Raw genomic sequence first — 23,711 nt, 5'->3', positions numbered from 1 at the left:
ATGTCCCTAAATAATACTTACAGATGATCTTTGATAAAATATTTTTCAGTTAGTTTTTGCTAACCTTTTAAGCAGCAAGAGATTTGCTCAAGAGAAGGGTTTTGTCTTGCTTTGCAAGAAGGCAAGATCACATCCATTTAAGGACACATGAGCAGCTGCAGTCACACATTTTTCTTACTCACAGGAACAAGACGGAGGCTGCGTTTACTCTGCTATAAGCACTTTAATTACACACAGGTTCTCTAAAACTAAACAGTGAGATGGGAAAATGAGGATCCGCACATGTGCTGATTTACATACATGTGGTATGAAATCAGTGGAGCATGAGAGGACACACTAGGATGTTCTCAGCTCTGCAGCATGACCCAGTTCTACTCAAAGCCAGTCCAGACCTCCAAGTGTCATTCGACTTTCTAAAATTTGTTCTTACATTTCAGACAAAAGACAAAAACATGCCACATTAGATCCAAACTTTTAGAAATACTCCACACTTAAATTTCAACACTTGAAGCCCTGTTCAACAACACCTCATTGCCACACATCTGACAGGAACCTACAGCTATTTCTAGAAAAGCTACTCTTGACACTACATCAGCTTACTAAAAATCTATTCAGTTTTTGTGGTAATGCACTGTAGCTATAAAAAAAAACCTCAAGTCCTTAAATTTATAAGCTGCATCTTTCTGGGGATAATACATACCTAATGAAATATGGAATAACTCATTAAAACATTGGTTAAAATCATAACTGAAGAAAATACAATTTTCTCCTCTAACTATAAATTTTTTTCTTTTTCAAATTTCAAAGCAATTATTAACCTAGTTTTCTCATGCACATTTTCTCACCTATACCTAGACAGCAATACTTAAAGAGATACAAGGCACAAATGTAAAGAAGACAGGGAGCGGCCTCAAAGACCACCTAAGAACACTTGCTGCTCTGACAAGCAAGCTCCTGCAAGGGCGGCTCCATTAACCCTGCCCTTGTTAACCCCGCACCATGCTCCCAAGCTACCTGCATTCCTTCACAACTGGTTTAGCTCCTCCACTCCAAAGCAGTGTGTGCTTACCTCCAAACTGAAGATGTAGAGCTCTTTGAGGAAAGCTACCTGCTCTAAAGCTGCAGCTTCAAACTCTATTCTCAGTGACCTGTTGTGCATATTTTTTAAATTAAAAACTAAAAGTGAAACACAAAGTGTTAATGACATTTCCAAACCTAAAGATAAGTTCTAAGGTTTGGCTGTGATAAGAACATGGCTAACCAATCACAATGTTAGGATTCCGATGTGGTGTCATAAGACCTCCCTAGAATACTTTTTCTCCTCCACCTACTGCAACTGTTCCCATAAGCCTGGGAACAGAAAACTGCCCAGCTAAGCTCCCATAAGACTCCACACAACTTAATATTCTGCACGGTGACAGTCACTGAAGCTAAGGTAAGAAAGACATCCTATCATTGACTTTGGACATTCTTGTTTTCTACCATTCCATTTACTAAACTTCTACAAGAATTCTAACTCAAATTCTAAAAGCTACACAACAAAATAATCTGCTATGACAAAATGCTTAATTTCTAAATAAATTCTTACCATTTACTGACAGTGAAAATTAGACATTAAAAAATTCTATTTATCTTTAAATTTTGGTTACTAATTACTTTGTTTCTCACATATGAACTTCCAAATTAAAACCTCCCCCTTATATTAGCTCATGTGGTGGCAGAGGTAGATGAATTTTCATACAGGTGCTGCTCTGCTGACACACAGCACTGCTGGGGGCGCTGCTTATTTTCAGGTTGTTCCTAATTGTGGGGCATGCACACTGTGAGGACACTTACTTGATGATATCAATGTAGTTCTTAAGGTGACACAAAAAAGATTTTTCAAATGCTCGTGACAACTGTAACTCTAAAAATTCCAGTCAACTTTTAAACACTTCTAGAACTTTTATTTTAATAAAGACAACAACTTGTTTGGGCTTGATGCTATAAAGAACAAGTTAGATATTTTTAAAACAAACCCAAGTCTTTTTAAGTGACAAAAATTATTCAGTATTTTTTTAAAAATAAAAAGGGTACTTTGGCATTCAATCGTTTCTAAAGAAATTTGATAACATCTAAAAACAGAATAAATTTCTCAAGTTTTTATTCTCCAGTGTTCCTAAGTTTTCTGCCATGAATGTACAAGTAAAACAAGATATCCAGAAATGAAGACGTAACAAAAGCTTTATTACTACCATTTGTTACAATTGTTACAAATCTCAATCTACTAAACAAAATGTTTTCTCACTATGGATCTATTAGATCACATAGAAAAAAACTGATTTTCTTTTACTATTTATATTCCAATTATACATAAGTGCTAAATAAAACTTACCTCTATAATTCTCAATTCCTGTAATTCTAACTCTGCTGCTTATGACAAACACAGCATTCTTATCAGGAAAACATTCTAGGTTGTGCTCTAACTCCAAGGAACCCTAACAGCCTCTCAATAAATTTGTAAACCTAAAAATATGTTTCCTTTGATATTATACAAATGACACTTGGTACCAAGTTTACTTAGCATATGGCTGCATTCTTTAGCTTTTTAATTTATCTATCTACTCTGTGTGCGTGGGGGGGGGTGATTGCATGTGTGTGAAGGTCAGAGGATGGTTTGTAGAAGACAGTTCTTTTCTCCCAAGCTCGGGTCATAAGGCCTGGCAGCACGCGCCTTACCCACTGAGCCATCTCCCTGGTGCCTGCATTTTTACTTTAATGCCTATCAAATAATATTCCCAAACTTCAATGGTGTATACAAAAGTATTTCAGTGGAGTAGCGGGTAGATAATGAGTTTCCACCAGAATTTTCTTATATCACAATTGGTTACAGAAAATAAACTTCTAAAAAAATATAAATTCTGCTATTAAAGCATCTTCAGCAGGTTAAGAGGATGGCATAATTAGTGCCTATAGTTAAAATTTTCAATATAAAGCACAGTGACAGATATGTTTGAACCATGTGTTTCTATATAGCTTTATGGTGTCATTGTTGCTTTAAAACCAAGCACAAAAAAAAAAAATCAGATAAAATCAAATGAAGAAATATAAAAATATTTAAAGTATGAACTATAATGTTGTTAACATGGGAAAGAAATGAGATGATTTGCTTTACCAAAAAGAGTCATATCAATGCCATTTCCTAAAGCAAATCAAAATTATTTTAACAAGATTTTTGTAGATGTAAAGGAAAATTATTACATTTGGGTCATATATTCACAAATATTGTTTTTTAATCTCACCATTTTATTAAGACATAATATTTGCATTGGTTACATGATTTAAATTATACATTAAAACATTAAGTGAGAATAATTAAAGTATAGATCACCTCTATAAATTAGATAGCATAAGTGTACTAATTCTAAAGAACAATTTCCTAAGTGTACTTATACACAAAAACTCCCTTATCTTAATTCTTTGTGTGTTTGAAACCGAATCTCTACATCATAATTTGGAAAACAGATTTTACAAGTGAGAGCTGGCTGTGAGGTTCACAGAGGTATAGGTAAATACAAGACCTTTGGGGAGAGGCACATCTGACTCCATCCAGTGATTAGCATGGTTAAGATACACCATCCTGACAAGGTACAATAAAGCAAGTGCTAAATACTGTAAATGCTCATTCTAAGAAAAGATGAGGATGCAAACTACTGCTGACTTCATAGCATTCCTCCGTCTCATTTAAGATCCACCAAGTGTTGTATCTGTTTTGCTCTGTGATGTTCTAAACATTATCTTCAAAGTCAGGATTAAAAAGTTACTGAAGTCTTTAGTTTTCAAGCAGTAAATTTCTAGTCAACAAAGCTCAAATTCATCACACATACATTAACACACCACAATCAATTTAAAACATCCAGTTATTTAGCTTGTGTCACTAATATACCTCCACTCCATTTAAGCTTGTTATCTAAAATTCAGATTAACTTTCCCATAACTTTGCACAAAGCCTTTAAGACTATTTCATCCCTACATTCTAACAATGTCATTTCTTACCATCTACAACTACCCAAGGTCATTGTTTTAAAGGTTCATGGATGAAAGAATCTTGCCTTGTTATTTACACTATGAAAATAATTTTCATCTCATATGGGAACTTACATGTTGATCAGAGCAACAAAAGTGAAAATTCAGAGTTGGGAATGAAGAACATAATCTTTCTAAGTTACAGCAGCATGGCTGCTAAGCAGCAGTCTCTTCGGACATTTCCAAGAATGTGCAGTAATTCAGTTTCCTTACCCAACACAATTCTGAAGCATGCATTACTAAATAAACCCATGAAAATAAGGCCTGCATGTGGATGCTCCCCACCTCAGCAGAGTCCCGGTCAGCTGAGGACCTCTAGTGCTGTAGAGCATGTACTTCATCTTCAGGGCTTTCAACGAGCCGAGTCCATCACTCCACTATATTTAGCAGGGTTTATTTGCTAAGTGCCACTCAGTTTTTCCTTAGTACTTTCCCAATACACTCGTCTACATCCTCTTTCTTAGAAAACACAGACTCTCAAGCTTCAGTCTAAGGCTAAAAGCACTTTCATGGTGGCACACACTTGTAATCCTAGGCTAAAACACTAACCAGTGTGACACACAGACCAGCCTGACTGACTACACAGTCTAAAAACATGGCTGTGTTAATTCAAACACATATATGTTTAATTTCACAAGTAAAAAAATACATCAATAAAAATAAACCTACAGACAAAACAGCAATAGCCATGAGCTAATTTCAGAGGGAAAAATTTAAACAGAATTTTTAATTGGTCCAATTTCATTCTGTTTACACCATTTTTATCAGAACCAGGTAGAAACGGGTTAAGAGGCTCTGAAGCTTCAGTCTGCACAACAAAGCTGGGAACAAAGGAACTTCCCAGTTTACAGTTCAGCAGTCTTAAGGGAACTTTATCTCAGTGAACTTTCATAAGCCAACAGGTATATAACATAGGCTTAAGAAGGCCCACTGCAGACAAAGTTCAGGACTCCTGCAGGGTTTGATACAGATGAACAAAAGATATGACATTTTTTTAAGCTGGGGTCTTACTGTAAAGCCCAGGTTGCCCTGAAACTTGCTCTGTAGACCAGAATGGCTTAAACTCACAGAACTTGGCCTGCCTCTGCTTGCTCTCTGGAGTCACAAGACCTAAGGCCACCATACCTGGCGGTATGACACTTGAAGGATTGCTGTTGCTTGTAGTTTTCTGCTTTTCCTCATTCTATTAGAAAATTATACTTTTGAACTTAATTTCCTAAGATCCAATTTTAGCTTCTTTAAACAGAAAGAGAAGCCCATGAAAGGTCCTACTCAGAAAAGTAAAGAATTAGTGATAGCATTCAATCCTTTCAAAAATGAGAACAGATCCCACACATAGAACACAACACTGGGTCCTCTTCTGCTTCTTATATAACTAAAAGACAGGATCTCATATTTCCCCTAACCAAACACGCATTGTATTTTCAGCACTCTGGTACAAAAGTCAGAAAGATTAAACTTTAAATTAGTCTGTAAGTAAACAGGCTGAGTCTCTAGTAAACACCCAATAAACATATAGTCATCTTTTTAAGGCAGGCACAGAAGACTCACTTTACATTCCAGCACACTATTTCTGAGCACCCTAAAGTTGCTATTTTTCTGCACTATCCACCCAATCTCAGTGTTTTAAGAGTGTTGCCATAAGAAAGGAAGAGACTACAGAATTTCCAAAGTCACAGAGTAGTGGTCAATGCCAAACAGAAAGTGACCAGCTGACCCCAGGTTACAAACTGTGACATCTGTATGAGGTTACAACACAGTTCTGAACTTGGTCCACACTGTTCTTAACTCTTGATGTTTCAATTCTCAGTATGTGAGAGGAAGCCCCATCATGGAGGAATGGAGTTTAAAAAATCCTAACTATACAACTACGGAGTAAAGTGAGAAAAAATTTACATGCATACCATGGACATTTCATTAGATAAAGTAAATATATGCTCAGTTTTAGCCATTAGTTTAACTTGTTACAAATCACTTAATACTATGACAAGTCTCTATACTTGTCAAGAAGCATGTTATTTCAATATCATCACTATGTCCTGTATATCCAGCGTCTCTACAGGACAAATCTCCAATGAAAAGTGCTATTACACAATGTTTTAAGTATATCATATTTTATGTTATTCTAGATTTTAATTTGTGTGTATTTGTATGTTTATATAAAGTGTATGTGTATCTGTGTAAAAGTGTGAAGATACCCAAGGAAGCCAGAAGAGGGTATTTTGTTCCCTGAAGTAGAGTTCTAGGTGGCTATGAGCAAGCTAACATGATGCTGGGGACCAGACCTACCTCCTGTGGGTGGGCAGTAAGTGCCCTTAACCACAGAGCCATCTCACTAGCCCCTGAAAGTCTATTTTCAATAGTTGAAATAGCATATCTCTTTGTATCTCACAGATACATTTGTGAAAGCCTAATTCAGTTTAGTGATGGGTTAACAAGAAATATTAATTTAGGAGAGTCCTTCTAGGCCATATTCTCATATTCTCTTCATCTACGAATAGAAGAGTCTTAAGTGCTGATGAGTTCAATATCAAAGCCTAGGAATCAAATTGGTTAATAAGGTAATTACAGCACGGCCTTTAACAATTTTCTAAAACTTGTAGTCATAAAAATCTTAAGCTTTTTGACTTAGTTAAATCATGCAGAGTTTATGCACAGAGATACAGAATGAACACTGCTTGCTTTACTCACAGACTAGAAGCCCATGTCAGGGACACGGACACATACACTGAAAGCACTGACGGACTGATACCCTGACTTAGCAACACTTAGTACTACTGAAACTCAGGAAAGTTGGCGACTCTGCCTTATTAACTGAAAAGGTCTTATTGGGACATAGTATTTAAACTGGGATTTAAGGATCAACTCATTTTTGTCTGAGAACCAAGATGGAAGGGGGGTGGATATATTCCAGGCAGACGAAGAACAATGTGTGCAAAAGGCACAGTCGCAAAAGACAATACAATGTTTGCAAAAGTAAGCCATGTCTGTGACTGAATCACCAAGTGTCCGCATAGAGAATGGCTCCTGTACTTGCTTTATGGTGAGCTAGTAAGAAGCTTACTCCACTTCCACGTGTGCATGTAATGACAGTTTCACTTTATCTAGGCTGCACTCAAATTTATAATCCCGCCATGGCCTCACATATACTGGAATTACAGGTCTTCTTTACATTTCAAATGTTATTCACTTTCCCAGTTTCCCCTCCATAAACCTGCTCCATCTTCCCTCCCCCTGCTTCTATGAGGGTGCTCCCCCATACACCGACCCACTCCCGCTTCCCAACGCTGGCAGTGCCTTACACTGGGACATTGAGCCTTCCCGGGATCAAGGGACTCTCCTCCCATTGATGTCCAACAATGCCATCCTCTGCTACATATGTGGCTGGAGCCATAGATCCCTCCATGTGTGCACTTTGGTTAGTGGTTTAGTCCCTGGGAGCTCTGGGGGATCTGGTTGATTGATATTATTGTTCTTCCTATGGGGTTGCAAATCCCTTCAGCTCCTTTAGTCCTTTCTGACCCCGCCATTGATGACCCTGTGCTCAGTCCAATGGCTGGCTGGCTGCGAGCATCCACCTCTGTATTTATCAGGCTCCTGTCAGCAAACACTTCTTGGCATCCGTAATAGTGTCTGGGTTTGGTGTCTGTATATGGGATAGATACCCAGGTGGGGTAGTCTCTGGATGACCTTTCCTTCAGTCTGCTCTACACTTTGTCTCTGTATTTCCTCCTGTGAGTATTTTGTTCCCCGTTCTAAGAAAGACTGAATTATCAACTCTTTAGGTTTCCTTCTTCTTGAGCTTCATGTGTTCTGTGAATTGTATCTTGGGTATTCCAGGCTTTTGGGCTAATATCCACTTACCAGTGAGTGCATACCATGTGTGTTCTTTTGTGATTGGGTTACATCACTCAAGATGATATTTTCTAGTTCCATCCATTTGCCTAAGAATTTCATAAGTCGTTGTTTCTAATAGCTGAGTAGTACTCTATTGTGTAAATACACCAAATTTTCTGTATCCATTCCTCTGTTGAAGGATATCTGGGTTCTTTCCAGCTTCTGGCTATTATAAATAAGGCTGCTTTGAACATAGTGGACCATGTGTCCTTATTATATGTTGGAGCATCTTTTAGATATATGCCCAGCAGTGGAATCTGGGTACTCAGGTAGTACTATATCCAATTTTCTTAGGAACTGCCTGACTGATTTCCTGAGTGTTGTACCAAGTTGCAATCCCACCAACAGTGGAGGAGTGTTCCTCTTTCTCCACATCCTCACTAGCATCTGTGGTCACTTGAGTTTTTGATCTTAGCCATTCTGACTGGTGTGAGGTAGAATCTCAAGGTTGTTTTGATTTGCATTTCCGGGATGACTAAGAATGTTGAGCATTTCCTTAGATGCTTCTTTGCTATTCAACATTCTGCAGTTGAAAATTCTTTGCTTACCTCTGTCCCCCATTTTAACCCCCATTTTAAACCCCCATTTTAGGGTTATTTGGTTCTCTAGAGTCTAACTTCTTGAGTTCTTTGTATATACTAGATATTAATCCTTGATTGAATGTTGGTAAAGATCTTTTCCCAATCAGTTGGTTGCCATTTTGTCCTATTGACAATTTCTTTTCCCTTATAAAAGCTTTACAATTTTATGAGGTCCCATTTGTTGATTGTTGATCTTAGAAGATCAGCCATTGGTTTTTATGTTCAGGAATGTTTCCCCTATGCCTATGTGTTCTTCTTGAACTTACAGAGACCTGCTTGCTCTGCCTCTCTAGTGCAGAGATTGAAGCTGTACACCACCAGGCCTCCCTTGGTAGCTCTTTTTGGTTGGTTGGTCTTTTGAAGCTGTTATGAATGGGATAGTTTTCTAGTCTCCTTCTCAGTAAGGTTGTTTATTTATAGACAGGCTACTGCTTTTTGCATGTTGTGTTTGCATCCTATTGCTTTTTTGAAAGGTTTATCAGATCTGAGGGTGTTTGTGGTATCTCCTATTTTCGTCTTTTTTTTTTTTTTCTTTATCTTGCTTTATGTGTTTGAGGCTCTTCTCCCTTTCTCTTCTATTAGTGTTGGTGTATCTGGTTTTATTTGGAGGTCCTTGATCCACTTGGACTTGAGCTTTGTAAAAGAAGATAAAAATTGATTGATTTGCATTCTTCTACATGCTGACCTCCAGTTGAACCAGCACCATTTGTTGAAAATGCTTTTGTCCACTGGATGGTTGGTTAGCTCCCTTGTCAAAGATCAAGTGACCACAGGTGTGTGGGTTCATTTCCTAGTCTTCAATTCTATTCCATTGATCTACCTGCCTGTCTCTGTACCAATACCATGCAGTTTTTTATCACTATTGCTCTGTAATACAGATTGAGGTAAGGGATAATGATTCCCCCAGAAGTTCTTTTATTGTTGAGAATATTTTTCACTATCCTGGGTTTTTGTTATTTTGAATGAATTTGCAAATTGCTTTTTCCAACTCTATGAAGAATTGAGTTGGAATTTTGATGGGGATTGCATTGAATCTGTAGATTGCTTTCAGCAAGATGGCCTTTTTTATTATACTAATCCTGTCAATCCCTAAGCATGGGAGATTTTCCCATATTCTGAGATGTTCTTCAATTTGTTTCTTCAGGGACTTGAAGTCCTTGTCATAGAGATCTTTCACTTGCTTGGTTAGGGTCACACAAAGGTATTTTATATTATTTGTGACTATTGTGAAGAATGTAATTTCTTTCTCAGCCTATTTATCCTTTGAGTAGAGGAAGGCTACTGATTTGCTTGAGTTAATTTTATATCAGCCACTTTGCTGAAGTTGTTGATCAGCTGTAGTTCTCTTGTAGAATTTTTAGGGTCACTTAAATATACTATCATATTATCATCATATTATCTGCAAATAGTGATATTTTGACTTCTTCCTTTCCCACTTGTATTCCTTTGACTTCCTTCTGTTGTCTAATTGCTCTGGCCAGGACTTCCAGTACTATACTGAACAGATAAGGAGAAAGTAGGCATCCTCACCTAGTCCCTGATTTTAGAGGGATTGCTTCAAGTTTCTCTCCATTTAATTTGATGTTGGCTATCGTGAACCACATCTTTTAATAACCACTGAAACATTATTTTAAAAAGTAGGCTCAAGTAGAAATTATCAACATTCCTTTTTATTTCTTTCATATCTATACTTCATTCTATATCTTCCTATTAAAAGACTTGTCAAATATATAAATTCTCCAACACTATAAATTACATAGATTTATAATAAACTAATAGAAAAACACACTACTTGGCTGTACTTTATTTCTATAGCATTTTATCTAAAGAGTTCAAATGAGAGTAATTAAATGTGCCAGGTTTGAGTTCCCATCTGTTAAACTGAAAATCCTACGAATAAATGCAGCCACCTGTCCTAACCAATGTATACGTGCTAGACAAACATTAATTGTTATTAATAACTCCTGAAAACAATCTGATATGCATTGACTCCTTTTGGTTCCTTATCACAGGCATATATACATGAAGGACAGAGATGCATGCCAAATGAACATCCAGTCTATTACATAATTCAAAATATCATAGAGCCAAGTTGAAGAACTAACTGGGAACTACAGCATCAGACTGTCATATAACATTTTTTTTAAATAAATGCCAAGTACTAACTGGTTCTGCCTGTGCCAATCTTCCCCTTTCCAAACTCTCTAGTCCTCAGCATTGTCTCAGGTATGGGGCAACAGGCTGAGCTGAGAGCCTATGGAGAACATCAAACCTGCCAGCTAGAGTACAATGGGACATTCGCTGACAGTGATGTATCAGTAAGTTAGACACTGTCATCTCTAGATAGTAAAGCATTGCATCTTATATTTTATTCTTCTTGTTTTAAAACTGATTGTAAAAAGTTTTCCAATTTAAAAAAAAAAAAAGTATTAGCCCAGGTAATCCCTTCACTCAGTCAGCAAAGGCAGAAGGGAGGCCTGCAGTTTGAAGCCAGTCTGTTCTGTGTAGTAAGTTTTAGACTAGTCAGGATTACATAGCAATACCCTGTCTCCAAACAATAAAAAACTAAAATGTTAGTGACAGAACAAAAATAATCTCAGAGTAAAAGTAGCCTCTGCCTAGAGACAGTTCACTCAGTTTATTTTAAACCTGTAGCTAATTTTCTGTTAATAAGCTTTATTTTGTTGTATTTATTAACTATCAAAGCTTTGAACATTACATATTCAGCAATAGTTTAGGACTTTTGAAAAATGGCCAGACAAAAACCCACCCACCACTGGTTAGCTGAAAACTTGAACTGTCTGTGACCCTGTAGAACAACAATCCTTACTGTGCCTTCTGTGCTTGGCAGTGTTTAGTACTCAACAACATCTTAAAGTGTTGTTTAAAATAATATTCACCAAGAGGCTGTATGTGGGAGGAGTCAGGAGAATGTATATATGACTAAATACACTGGATGATTCTAAAAAAGCATAAGTCATAAAAGAGAATGGCAAGTCGCTAGAATCTGCTTTTTATTTCACACTTAAAGATGTAAATTACAAGATATAAGTTGCTCTATGTATTTCTTTTTATGAGACTAGTTCTGAAACATTTATAATAATAAATGTTCATACTAACTGTGCTTACAGAGAAACAGAGTTTTAAAAAAAGCAAACAAGTAACCAGGAAATAGCCCCCAAAGAAGCACTCCATGAATCAAGTAGTAGCTGCCAGTCCCTTCTGCTCGCCCAGGACAATGAGACACTAACATATGAGGATAGGAGCAGAGAGGCCATGGGAACTGTAGACAGTGAATGGTATAAAATGCAGTGTTGAGGATCATAAGCTGGTACAAAACTGCGTATCTAACCAGAATGAGTTTAAGTATGAACATAATCCTTTTACTATTTTTACATTCCAGGCCTCCTAAAAGAAGACAGCTTACGTTAGGCTGCCTGTTGTCAGCATTTTATCTTTCTCTTGACCACTTAAAAAAACTTGTCTTCCTACTTTTTGCCTGCCTGGCATCATGGAAAAAGTCCAATACCTCACTCGTTCAGCTATCAGGAGAGCCTCAACTATTGAAATGCCTCAGCAAGCTCGTCAGAATCTCCAGAACCTATTTATCAACTTCTGTCTCATCTTGATATGTCTGCTGCTGATCTGCATCATTGTGATGCTTCTGTGAAAAGCTGCCACCACCTCCAGACCTGCAACATGCCAACACAGCTTAAAACCTGGCACTCCATCAAGAGGGGAAGCAATTCCACCACCTTCTTGCTGAAAACATCTTTGTGAAGGTCACGATTAAGAATGAAACTAATTGTTAGCCAGTGCATTCATCTGCTGGATCTTGTAAACAAACTTTACAATGACTAAGTGTGCATAATGTAGTTGCCAATTTCCTCAACATGGCTCATAAATTTCTTCCCTAAATATTTCTGACAATGAAGTATGAGTTTTAATTTTGAAACAGCATTATAAAAAAAGTTCACTTTCTATATCCAGCACTAGAAAGGTCACTTTATAGCTTTGGTTTGGGGAATAAATTAAGTTTGTGCTGCATTGCCTAAGACACAAGAGGGTAGACCTAGATATAATAATACTGTTTAGCCTCTGATTATTTTGAATCTTCTGGCAAAGTAGGAATGCAGTCAGTTACATTAGAAGATCTGGTTATATGCTAATGCTAGATTTTTAATGTCTTGAAAGTACATGATAAATTATACAGAACTAGAGATATAGACAAATCAATTCCTAAAGCATGTATCCACTAGTAGATGTTATTAGCTACCCGCTGTGTCACAAACTGCGACTGCATATGTCATAGTCACCTCTTCAGCACGCAGATTGTCTCAGCTGAAGAGTTAAAGACAAAACAGCATACAAAAATAATGAAACTAAGAAAATTTTCTTTTCAAAGAACAAGCGGGGGGGGAGTTATAAGGAAGGGGAAAGGGGATAACATTTGAAATATAAATACATAAAATATCCAATAAAAATATTAAAAAATAAAATAAAACCTGAGCTACAAGCCAGACTTTTTCATTCACAATTCATTTTGAAGAAAAAAAGTCTTTTATGTTAATCAAAATCATCATTTAAATAACAGAAAAGTCTCTGCTAACATGACTGACAATACCTTAACTGATCAAACCACTTTATGATTTATATACATACAAAATTCCATCTCCATTTTTTAACAACTACAGCCCAGAGAACATGAGAAAATGCAAAGTTATCGATAGAGTTCTCTACTTAGCCACCATGGGGCAGATCCACTGTGAGCATAGAGAATCTAATGGTTGCTGTATGTGTCGAGAAGGACTACATTCTTGAAAACAAGGAATGCAAAGGGAGAATTTAAATTAAACTTTCTCTCCTGATCAAAGTCAAGACACAACCTTACAGAGACAATTTGAGGTATTATGGGTAAGGCAGCAAAACACAAAGAAAACAGCTACAACTAGTGGTGCTTCAGAATATTACATTGCCTACCCTCTCTTGATGGTTTAGAACTGTGATTCTCAACCTCCCTAATGCTACAACCCTGTAATACAGTCTCTCATATTGTGGTGACCCCCCAATCATATAATTGTGCCACTGTTATAAATCATAATGTGTTTTCTCAAAGTCTTAGGGGACCCCTGTGAGACGTTCAACCATCGAAGTGTTTGGGACCCACAGGATGAGAAACATTGCTCTAACTAGTAAGAGATTCCCATTAGTTATGTTCTGCTTCTACTGTGTTTTATAAAATTTCAAAACTGAGCACTTTTCTCCTTAGTGTATACCTTACCAAGAAATTTAACTATTAGCATGTTATTCCTCAGACCTAACAGGGATTATTAATACGCCGTGTTTCTCTGTATGGAGTTATCATAAAGTAGTTCCTTTAAACTAATTCAATAAATCTTGATGTTCCATTCATTTCTTGAAAACTGCAGCTCATTTATAAGCTTAAGTACAAAGAAAGCATTATCAAAATAGTACAAATAACTGTGTTCTACCTTCTTATTTTATAGAAGGCCCAAAGAAATTAAGTGTCAGGTCAAAAGACACCTGAGTTCTCAGCTACACCAGACTAAGTCCCCAGAGAATCTATTAAAACATGAGTGCAAATCCATGTTTACTAGCATTCATAGCAGCTATAAATAAAACCAGCCTAAAAATCCATCAACTATGAGCACGTAAGAAGGTACAGAATACATACACAATGCAACCTCATTTGACTATAGAGGAAAATTAAATCATGACATCTGCAGAAAAACAAATAGGACATGAAATCACTACATTTATCAAAGCATCCCAGACCCAGAAAGACAAATACCACATGCTTCCTGTCATATTTGTAATCTAGATTTTAGTTCTTGTACACGTGAGGGTTAACCATTCTGACTAGGAAGAGCTAAACTAGAGGAAGAATAAAAAGCGGGTATCAGAACAGACCTGGGAGAGCAAAGGGCTTGTGGGGAAACTGAGAGACAGCAGGACGGCACTAGGCTCTGGGAAGCAGAGGACAAGAAAAAGAATGTACGAAAATCCTATAGAGAAATAAACACTCTGCATGCAGCTTGTAAAAGGTAAAAAACTAACTTATTAAGAAAAAGAGAAAATATCCAGGTTCTAAACGTGACATGATCAGAAAAGTCCACGACCTATTTGTTCAAATCAGTCTTCTTTCTATGACACCATGTCAGCTTCTGTTCCTTTCACGTTTCATTAGACTGAATGTATTTAATTTTTATGCCTTCTTAACAAGTGAGAAAGGGCTAAAGTAAGTACAGTATGTAAGGTTATCACGTTTAATTTATCTCAAAGAACTTGTAAGTTTTACTAAACACTGTGTCAATTCTATAGCACTATTATTGTATTAACTTGTGAGAGAGGAGAAAGGAACCTGTGGTGTAGGCAGTCATATACTTACTGCAATAAACAAAACGTCCACTGGAGGGAAGCAAACACTAAGTTTTGAGCCTTACCTGCATTGGTGTCTCACTTCCTTGCTGAAATTCTTCAGTTTGTGGCTGTTGCCAAGGAGATAAACTGTAAGAATCCTCTGTGGTTCTGCCTTCCAACGGGTTTGTCCGTAACTGCTCTGTAAGCCACATCTGAGTCCTCACAGAAGGTTGAATGGGAACTCCACCTACTGCCTGCTGGCCCAGCATTAAATACTTTGGAGACTCAAAAGCCTCTGAGCCTGTCACAATGGGCTTGCTTTCAGGTAAGGCACTGTATGTCATGTCTAAAGTCTGTCTCCTGAGAGCAGAGGAAGAGACTCTGGCATCTTCTTTGTTGCAGTTCTCAAATTTATACTTGCAGTCCAGAGTTGAGGACCGTATTTTATTTATTTCCTTGTCTTCCAGCTTAAGCATCTCCATACTGTCATGTAAGCAACTAGGCCCAAAGGTCCTCAAGTGCGACATGAAAGCCTTGCCCTTCCCTGTCTTCTCCAAACCATTCCTCAACTCCTGTGTGTACACAATGCCACTCTGGTTTCGGTTATCCGCGGCAGTAAGTTTGGACAAAGATGACCATTTCCGCAGGGGCCTGAAGTCCTTCATGTCTAGGGAGGAGTCCCGCTCCCCTCTGCTGTGGTCTCCCAGTGTCTGCATGAGGCTAGTACTCCATTTAGAGCCATCTGATGATAGAGATTCCCTATGCTTGGAAGCTGCAGCACTGGAGTTCGATGGCATCACATGGGCAGTGGGAAGAGTAACCAATGAACGACTAGGCTTAAAAGATAGCGTGCCACTTGAAGTTGAATGATCTGTGACAAGAGAAGATTGCCAAGTCAGTTTCAATCAGATTAGAAATGAGATAAAATACAAAATGCCTAAGTAAACATCTGAGTGTGGCTTCTCGGTGTGTAGTTCTGACATTCTTCCTCAAAATGGGGAAAGTGCTAGTACTATTATGCCCTAAAGATTATCAGAAATAAGGCAACATACTTTCAAACATCATTCTTAGCCCCCCTCCCCCCCAGTTTCTCTCTTCTGTTCCCTATCTGCTCCCACGGGAGCCGTCTTCTATTTATATGCCATGCCTATACCTATCTATTCTTGATGAGCAAGTGTGTTTCCTTCCGGTTGCTGCTAGAGGGTTCTGGGAGAGGATAGTTTACAGAGTGCACACACTCCTCATCACTGCTACCCACTGAAGGAAAGGCCTTTCCCTCCCCTTCCTGGACTTACAGCAATGTGAGCTCAGGGAGCAGTGTTGTCTAAGTGAGCCCTAGTCCCCTAGCGATCGTTATCTGTCTAGAGGGTCTGGGCAGGGGTGTTCCCTGGCTCTTCTTCCTCTTCCTAGCCCCACCCAGGACAGAATGCTGCAGGCACAATGTTGCACAGGCCTTGTGCTAGGAACCACACTGCTGTGGGATCAAGAGTGCAATGGTGATGTCAGAGTCTGAAGAGTGCTCCATTCCTCTGGCTCTCACATCCTTTCCACCCATCTTCTGCACTATTCCCTGGGCCTTGAAGTAGGTGATAAAGAGTTCCTGTTATGGCTGAGCATTTAACAGTTCCTTATTCTCAGCACTCTGAACAATTCTCAGTCTCAGCATTTATTGCTACCGACTGCAAAAACAGGGGCTTCTCCAACCAAAGCTGACAGTAGCATTTAACCTATGGATACATTGGACACATCATGAATACAAACCTATAAATTGATGGACACATCATGTCCACTTTGCAGAAAAAAAGGAACAACTTCCCCTCTAGGGCCCATGACCTCCCAGCCTAAGGTGTTTGACCAAGATGGTAGCAGTGATAAGTGTGGGTTCCCTCCAGTAGGGCAGGCCTACAAACTTGATCAGAGGGCACATGCTCCCCTTTACTGACGAGCCACTACTGCACCAGGAGGCATATTTTTCCTGGCCTGTTGGTCAGGTAGTACTCGGGTCTGCAGCCTGATTAACACTGGAGAGCTGAAGAGTGGGAAGGAGGCTTGCATCCCAGTTCCTGCTTGACTTCTCGGCATCCTGAGACCAACACATATGAAGCCTCTTTAGCTACCCAGTTCCATCAGTGCTGAGGAGTTACCAATAGTAAATGACTGTACCCTTCCAGGGGCCTAAGTGGCCTCCTAGACCACTTGAGCCCAACCCTGGTGATGAGATTTTTGTTGACTATCCAGTGATTTCCAGAGTCACCATTATCTGTTCTCAGTAGCCTTCAAGCTTTTCCATGTCTGAAACCTAGTAGTTGACCCTCCTACCATCCCCTCCAGCCAAGGAAAACCTGGCTTTCACATTTTACTTCCCATGAGGTCTTAATTTCTCTTCAGAGAACATTGTTTTATTACTTGGTCATATTTCTACAAAATGTTTTTATGGTTCTCAAGAGACTGAGCTATCTCCAGAACACAACGAGAGAAGTGTGACTACTACCCCAGGTGGCAGTCTACTTCCATGATACTGAAGACACTGAAACCTAACCACCAGGCTTAGCTGCCTCTTGGGGACTAGCAATGTGCCACTTTCCTATCTGCATTCAGTAGCTTGGAATTTCTCAACTGCATAAAAGATCAACAACCAGGGATAAAACCCAGTTCATCAGATTAAATTTTTAATATCTTTTGTCTATTTGAGAAAGGGTCTCATGTAACCCTAGGAAGCACTGAACTAGTGGTGTAATCTAACGATCCTGAGCGTCTGATCTGCGGTCCTTCTGAGAATCGCGGGTGTGCAGCACTGTGTGTTTTGTGAGATGCTTGGGGGAAGTCAGGGCTCACCTTTCCATCTGGGCCACTTCCTTAGCTCTACTTTTGAATTCACTTTAAATCTGAATACAGCCAACAGATTGTGCCTAGAATATGATCTTGAGGACAAAAGCAACTCCAAGTTCCTTACTGGGAAGTCTCAAGCCTTAGTTACCTGAAATATGCTCTTACAGTAGAATATGGTCAGTCCTGGTAAAATGGGCCTCAGACACAGCACTTAAACAAGCACTCTACAGCTCAATTCATGAGAATACCATTCCCCTGGGTATGACTCCAGTTCTCGAGTCTTCAAGCTTACATATTCCAAGTTCAACCAAAACAAAAATTTACAGATTTAAGATAAGTATATTATCTTAAAACTTACTATGGCTTATTATAACATTTGGAATTCATTACCATGAAAACTAAACATCAGAAGCTGGTCTATTTTATACATGTGCGTACATCCTTAACATGCATATAAAGCACGTGAATAAATAAATAAGGCCTCAAATATCTGACAGCATGAGCATCTGGGGGGGACTATTACTTCTGAGACAAAAGATTCATCTAGAAACTGTTAACCATGCTAACCCTTTAAAAATATTATTTGCCCAGGAAACCTAATTACAGATAAATACAAGGTAATTCCTGGTATGCTTTAAATTAACTGTAGTTACAAATCTCAACTGGGAGTTATTGATGGAATCTAGCCCACCTCTAAATTCCATCAGTGCAATCTGAAACTAGCTGGGAAGCAGTGCTTTTACAAACTAGAGAACAGGGTTTGAATGCTCAGGAAAATGCAAAAGCCAGTGATGGGCCACTAAGACCATTTAAGGACATCCCTATAACCTAGCAATATGAGCGAATTACATTTTAGATAACATTCCTGGCATTTCAACAAAATCTCAACTTTCTGTTTCAAAATTGTGTTATTTATCTGTGAGCACACTGATTCTATCTCCTCTTATATAGAATTGTCCCCTCCTCTGTATCTTTTCTGACATATTCTTTCTATAACAATAAATTAACTGCAAAAACAAAATTCTGTTTTAGATCCAACAACTGATAATAATCATAAGTTCTTAGTTAAAAATAAAATCTCAAACCAAAACATTCTGGTTTAAAATAGTAGCATTAGACAATACGAATTGTAGTAATACTTTAATCACAGGACAATCATTTTTACACACAATTACAGGCTTTATTTTTCTTTAACCTTTTTGCTAATGCCATGGTCATAGGGTACTGTATCATATGAGAAAAACATTTTACACCACAAATAATACCTTCGTTTTTAAAATGATATTTTAAAGTAATCTATTTTTAGGTAAATTTTCTTAAATATTTTATGTGTGCTTTGACCTGCGGGCACTTGCAATTTAAGAACAAACCCAAAGATTATGTTAGCTAACCGAGCATAGAACTCGAAACAGAGTCCTGGGCTGTTTCTCAAAGCATTGTTGCTAGACACCGCTAGACACCGCTAGACACTGCTAGACACCGCTAGACACCGCTCGGCCTTCTTCCCTCCGTGTTCTTTCAAGCACAGGTACATGGGATTCAAAAGAAAGGTCGTAGAGTGAGATGTGGGGAATGTCAGCTCCACCGCTGGAACCTCTGGGCTCTAAATTAAGATGGTTAGGTTTTACCCCAGGATTTCAGTTAAAATTTTAATCATATATCAAGTATATTATATTGCAAAATATATGGCTTTCTGTTCAGTTGGTTTTAAGATAAGGTCTAGCTATTATATAGCTAAGCTTATCTTAAACTTTTTCTGTATCCCTTTCTGATCAGATTTCACAATCCTCCTGCCTCAGGCTTCCAAGTATGACAAAAATGTATGCTACTACACCTGACTTATAGAAGACATTTTCGTTCCTGTTAAGACCACAAGCTCTGTTACATCTCAAAGTCATTAGTACTGATGACCCATGCCTGTAACCCCATGGCCACATATTGTGTTGGAGCCAAGTCTAGGATACATATGACCTTGCCCAAAGCACAGGAGTTGCCATCAACTGCTACTCCAATACACCAACACTCCCTTGACATCAAATTTAGCTTCTCTATGAACCATCGTTCACATTAGCACATAAATCCCAGTACTCTTTTTACTCCCAGATTCTGATCACGCTGATCTCTCCAATACTGCACCTCCCTAAGCCTGCCCAGACAGCACCTACCATCTTCTGACTGCTCATACATCATTCTGTGAGTTTCTCCTGCAAAGCACATCACCAGCTACCTGCAGCTATCTTTCCATGCTTCCCAGCATTGTTTCACTTGCCAGACTCTTTATCTACATTATACTTACCATCTTCTCCACTGGACCATATATACACAACCAGGAGAAATAGCTGCTCCGTTTCTAACAACTGGATAGCACTGGATCTAGTAACGTATCTAAGTAACAGCTAAGCAAATAACTGACTAAGCAAACTCTTACCTCAGAGAGAGCCCTAGATTTTGCTGTAAGATGAAAGCAATATATCAAGTGATCCTCTCATATAAATACACAAAATGAGCTTGGAACACAAAATATTAAATGGTCTATTATCAGTAAAAACAACTAGTAAAGAGGTGATTAACAAGACTTTATTTTTTGGATCTGTTTATTTAAAATAAATGAAATTAATTGGAGAAGCCTATATCCCCAAAAGAAATTAGCATAGAAGACTGGCAAAAACAAAAACTTGACTCTATCTGTACCTTCCTTTACAACAAGTATTCTTGAAAAATAACCCAAAGCTGACTAGTAAAAATAGTACAGAACAGTACAGTAAGGACCAAGTGAGGTTATGTTGTTATGTTGTTTTGTTTTGTTTTACAGACAGATAAACTGCCTGAAAACCCACCTAGCAGGAGTCATGCCATTTGTTTGGGACAGTTCAATGTCTGTTGATTGGCTTTACACATGTACTATTTAAAGCAATGTACCACTGAGTCAAAACAAAAACTAATACATGTAGTTTTATCTATACTCAAAAGTTGAACTGGCATTTAATGTATAGATAATCTTCAAATTCAACTGTCTTATAAAGAGAAATAATGAGTGAAATAAATTAGACCCTAAGTGAATTATAAAAGGTTAAATCTCTGAATTATAAGATATGGTATAGTATTATTTGGACATATCACCAACAAAAGGATGGAAAAAAGTTCATTAAAATTCTTTGTGGAATGTTTTATTTAAAATTTTTAAGTAAATTCAGATTACATTTGATAACACTTAAAATTAATATGACAATATGCCATGGGAGGGACTTCTCAAGAAGGGGCGATAGTAAAAAGCCTTGAATAGAAAAAGAAGCTAAGTACTCTAGAGGTTGTTTTGTACATGTTCAGTAGCATATCTGAACAGAGGTAAATTAGCTGTGGGCACAGCTTAATGGCCAGACATTGCCTAATGTGTGTAATGCAAAGGCCTAGGTCAACCCCCAATACCAAAAAAAAAAAAAAAAAAAAAAAAGAAAAGAAAAGAAAAAAGAAAAACTAGGTAAGCACGCTTAGATGAATTTTACAAATAATAAAAATATAGACTTCTTGTTAATAGATGACAATTTACAGAACCAAGGATTGAGTGTGTAAAGCACATGCATCACTTTCATATGACACTGTTGTGAAGCAGCCCAGCAAACAGTACTTTAAAGGTCACATTATATGATCAGCATCCATGGACCAACTGTGTTCTCACACAAGGCTACTCACAGCATTCAGCAACTCTCCACAGTAGTTATTTTCAGGCCTTACTAAAAAGATATGCCATGAAGCAAATTTAATAATGAAAAGGGACATTTATAAGTCAACCTTTGGATTTCAGGACATCTGCCAAAAAACATGGGGAATCACAACATAGCAACAGCTCTCATGCAACAGAAGTCATGAAATCATAATAACAATTCAGACGAGGGAATATACCCAAGGATAGTGTTACATCAAAAGGAAAGTCGCTTTCCTATTAAGTCAGTACTTTTAGGCAACTTAGAGTTTATCTGGCTTACTGCTCCAGAGGAATGAGTCCAGAATGGCAGAGCAGAGGCAAGAAGACTGCAGCAGAAAGCTGAGAGCTCACATCTTAAACCACAGGCACATGCAGAACATGAACTGGAAATGGCTCCTGGTGTGAGTCATCAAAGCCTACCCTGACATACCTCCTCCAGCAGGGCCACACCTCCTAACCTACCCACGAAGCACCTCCAAGTGTTCAGACACCTGAGCCTATGAGGTCTCTCTCCTTCAGAGCACTATAGTAAAAGTCATCATTCGGGCCACAATTCTGACTCATTTCCACAGAAATGCCAAGCTTCTGCCCTCCATATTCAGTCTTCTACTAGTTCCATCTCATTCTTAGTCACAAGTCTTCATATTCCTTATCCTTCCTAAAATTCCTACCCTGTGTGCCTTGTCTTCACATCTTGACAGTTTTACCCACAGAGAAAGAAAGAAGAAGCAAGTAACACCATCTTCTAGGACAGTGGTTCTCAACTCTAGGTTAGGACCCATTAAGGTATGAAATACTCTGCAAATCAGATATTTACATTACAATTCATTAAAGTAGCAAAGCTACAGTTTTAAAATAGCTTGGGAAATGAAAGCACAAGCTAATAACGGAAGTTCGATAATAATAACAACAACAATGATAACAGTAATAATAATATACAGGAAAATCCAGGAGTTCTGGGAAATTGAGGAAACTAGTCTTCTCAGTGAAGGATGTTAGATGTTCTGGTAGTCACTGTCATGAACACAATAACACCCCAGTCTTCCTAAGTCCTGAGATACACAGAAGAAACTTTTAAGGTTCTCTTAGCTAAACTGAGGAAGGAAACCTACCAGCTGGGGAGGTCTATAGTTCTCTGACTAATATAACAAACATTCTTTTGAGCTTAAGGAATTCACTATGAAATTATTGAGCTTTTATTCAAACCTTCAAAGGCTACATAATTTTTCTCTAGATTTAAAGTCATTATCTGAGAAGGCATTAGACTGGAACCTCTAAAATTAAGGAATAGAATAAGCTGATTAAAACACAGACTTTAAAACAACCTAAAGAAAACAGAGCATTCTCTCTGCAACTTCTAACTCTCTATTCTGTTCTCTTTGCCACATCAATATGTTTGTTAATAACTTTTAAAGTTTACTAATGAGAATGACCAAAAACACTGTTCAAAGTGTCAAGCCCAGTGCCCCTGCTTTATCTTTAAATTCAGCTGAGGTCAAACTATTGTCTAGTGCTTCTCATGCTTCTCTGTCTAACTCATAAGCTGTAGAAATGCCATGGGCTGAGCAGTGTCTGTTAATGTGTCATGTACTTAAGATACACTAACACCGTTTTCTCTCACTTGTGTCTGGTCTACCCCAGCCCCACACCTGTAAATATGAATTCATTTGGAAGTCATTTTTTGAAGATGAAATCAAAATGAAAATATCAGATAGAATTAGGCAGGAACAAATGCCACTGACTGGTATTTTCAAATGCCATTTACCTTATAAGGAAAAGAAAGAGCAAAATTTAAAGACAAAGGGGATATGAAAAAGAGACAAACATCAGGAAAGAACACCATGGGTTGCCAGAAAACGGGATGTCTTTTCCCTGGGCCTTCAGAGGAAAGAGCCTCCCAACATCCTGGTTTTAGACAGTCTCTAAATAAAGGAGATAAAGGTGAATTTTCCCTACTGATTTGCATAGACATAGACTATATACATGGGGATTTCACAACAGCAGCCTTGCAAACCTGGAACTGCAGCACCCAGACCATTCTAAGGACTCTAGGGACCTCCTAGATTGTTCTGATATGATTTAGGGTTTAGCTACTTGGGGCCTTCTAACAAATTTAACAATTCAGGGTAAAGGGGCAAGGTCCTACTATATAGCCCCTGACTACCTAGAATTCACTGGTATCTGCCTGCCTATGTCTCTCATGTCCTGGGATTAAAGATGGCCATCCTGCCCAGATGCTAACAATTGTTTAAGTT

The 23,711-nt window shown here is 38.2% G+C and overlaps 2 protein-coding genes across 2 annotated transcripts in view; one reads left to right on the top strand and one right to left on the bottom strand.

Annotated features, from left to right (window-relative positions):
• Positions 1 to 23,711, bottom strand: part of CEP85L (centrosomal protein 85L) — a 112,556-nt gene that overhangs the window by 63,524 nt on the left and 25,321 nt on the right. The window contains exon 3 of the mRNA XM_080938237.1: positions 15,008 to 15,795. Coding sequence (XP_080794363.1) covers positions 15,008 to 15,795 — 788 coding nt within the window. The remainder of the gene's footprint in view (positions 1 to 15,007; positions 15,796 to 23,711) is intronic.
• On the top strand, positions 1,351 to 12,369 carry PLN (phospholamban). The gene is made up of 2 exons (XM_080938238.1): positions 1,351 to 1,435; positions 11,947 to 12,369. The coding sequence occupies exon 2, from the start codon at positions 12,055 to 12,057 to the stop codon at positions 12,211 to 12,213; it is 159 nt and encodes a 52-aa protein (XP_080794364.1). The 5' UTR covers positions 1,351 to 1,435; positions 11,947 to 12,054; the 3' UTR covers positions 12,214 to 12,369.

The sequence above is a fragment of the Micromys minutus genome (assembly GCF_963924665.1).
Source record: "Micromys minutus genome assembly, chromosome: 25".
Lineage (NCBI taxonomy): Eukaryota > Metazoa > Chordata > Mammalia > Rodentia > Muridae > Micromys > Micromys minutus.
Note: the sequence above shows the minus strand (reverse complement) of the source record. Positions and strands in the feature narration are given on the sequence as shown.

What these genes read in the sequence shown, in the direction of transcription:
- PLN (XM_080938238.1), top strand. Translation starts at nt 12,055, where the DNA reads ATGGAAAAAGTCCAATACCTCACTCGTTCAGCTATCAGGAGAGCCTCA.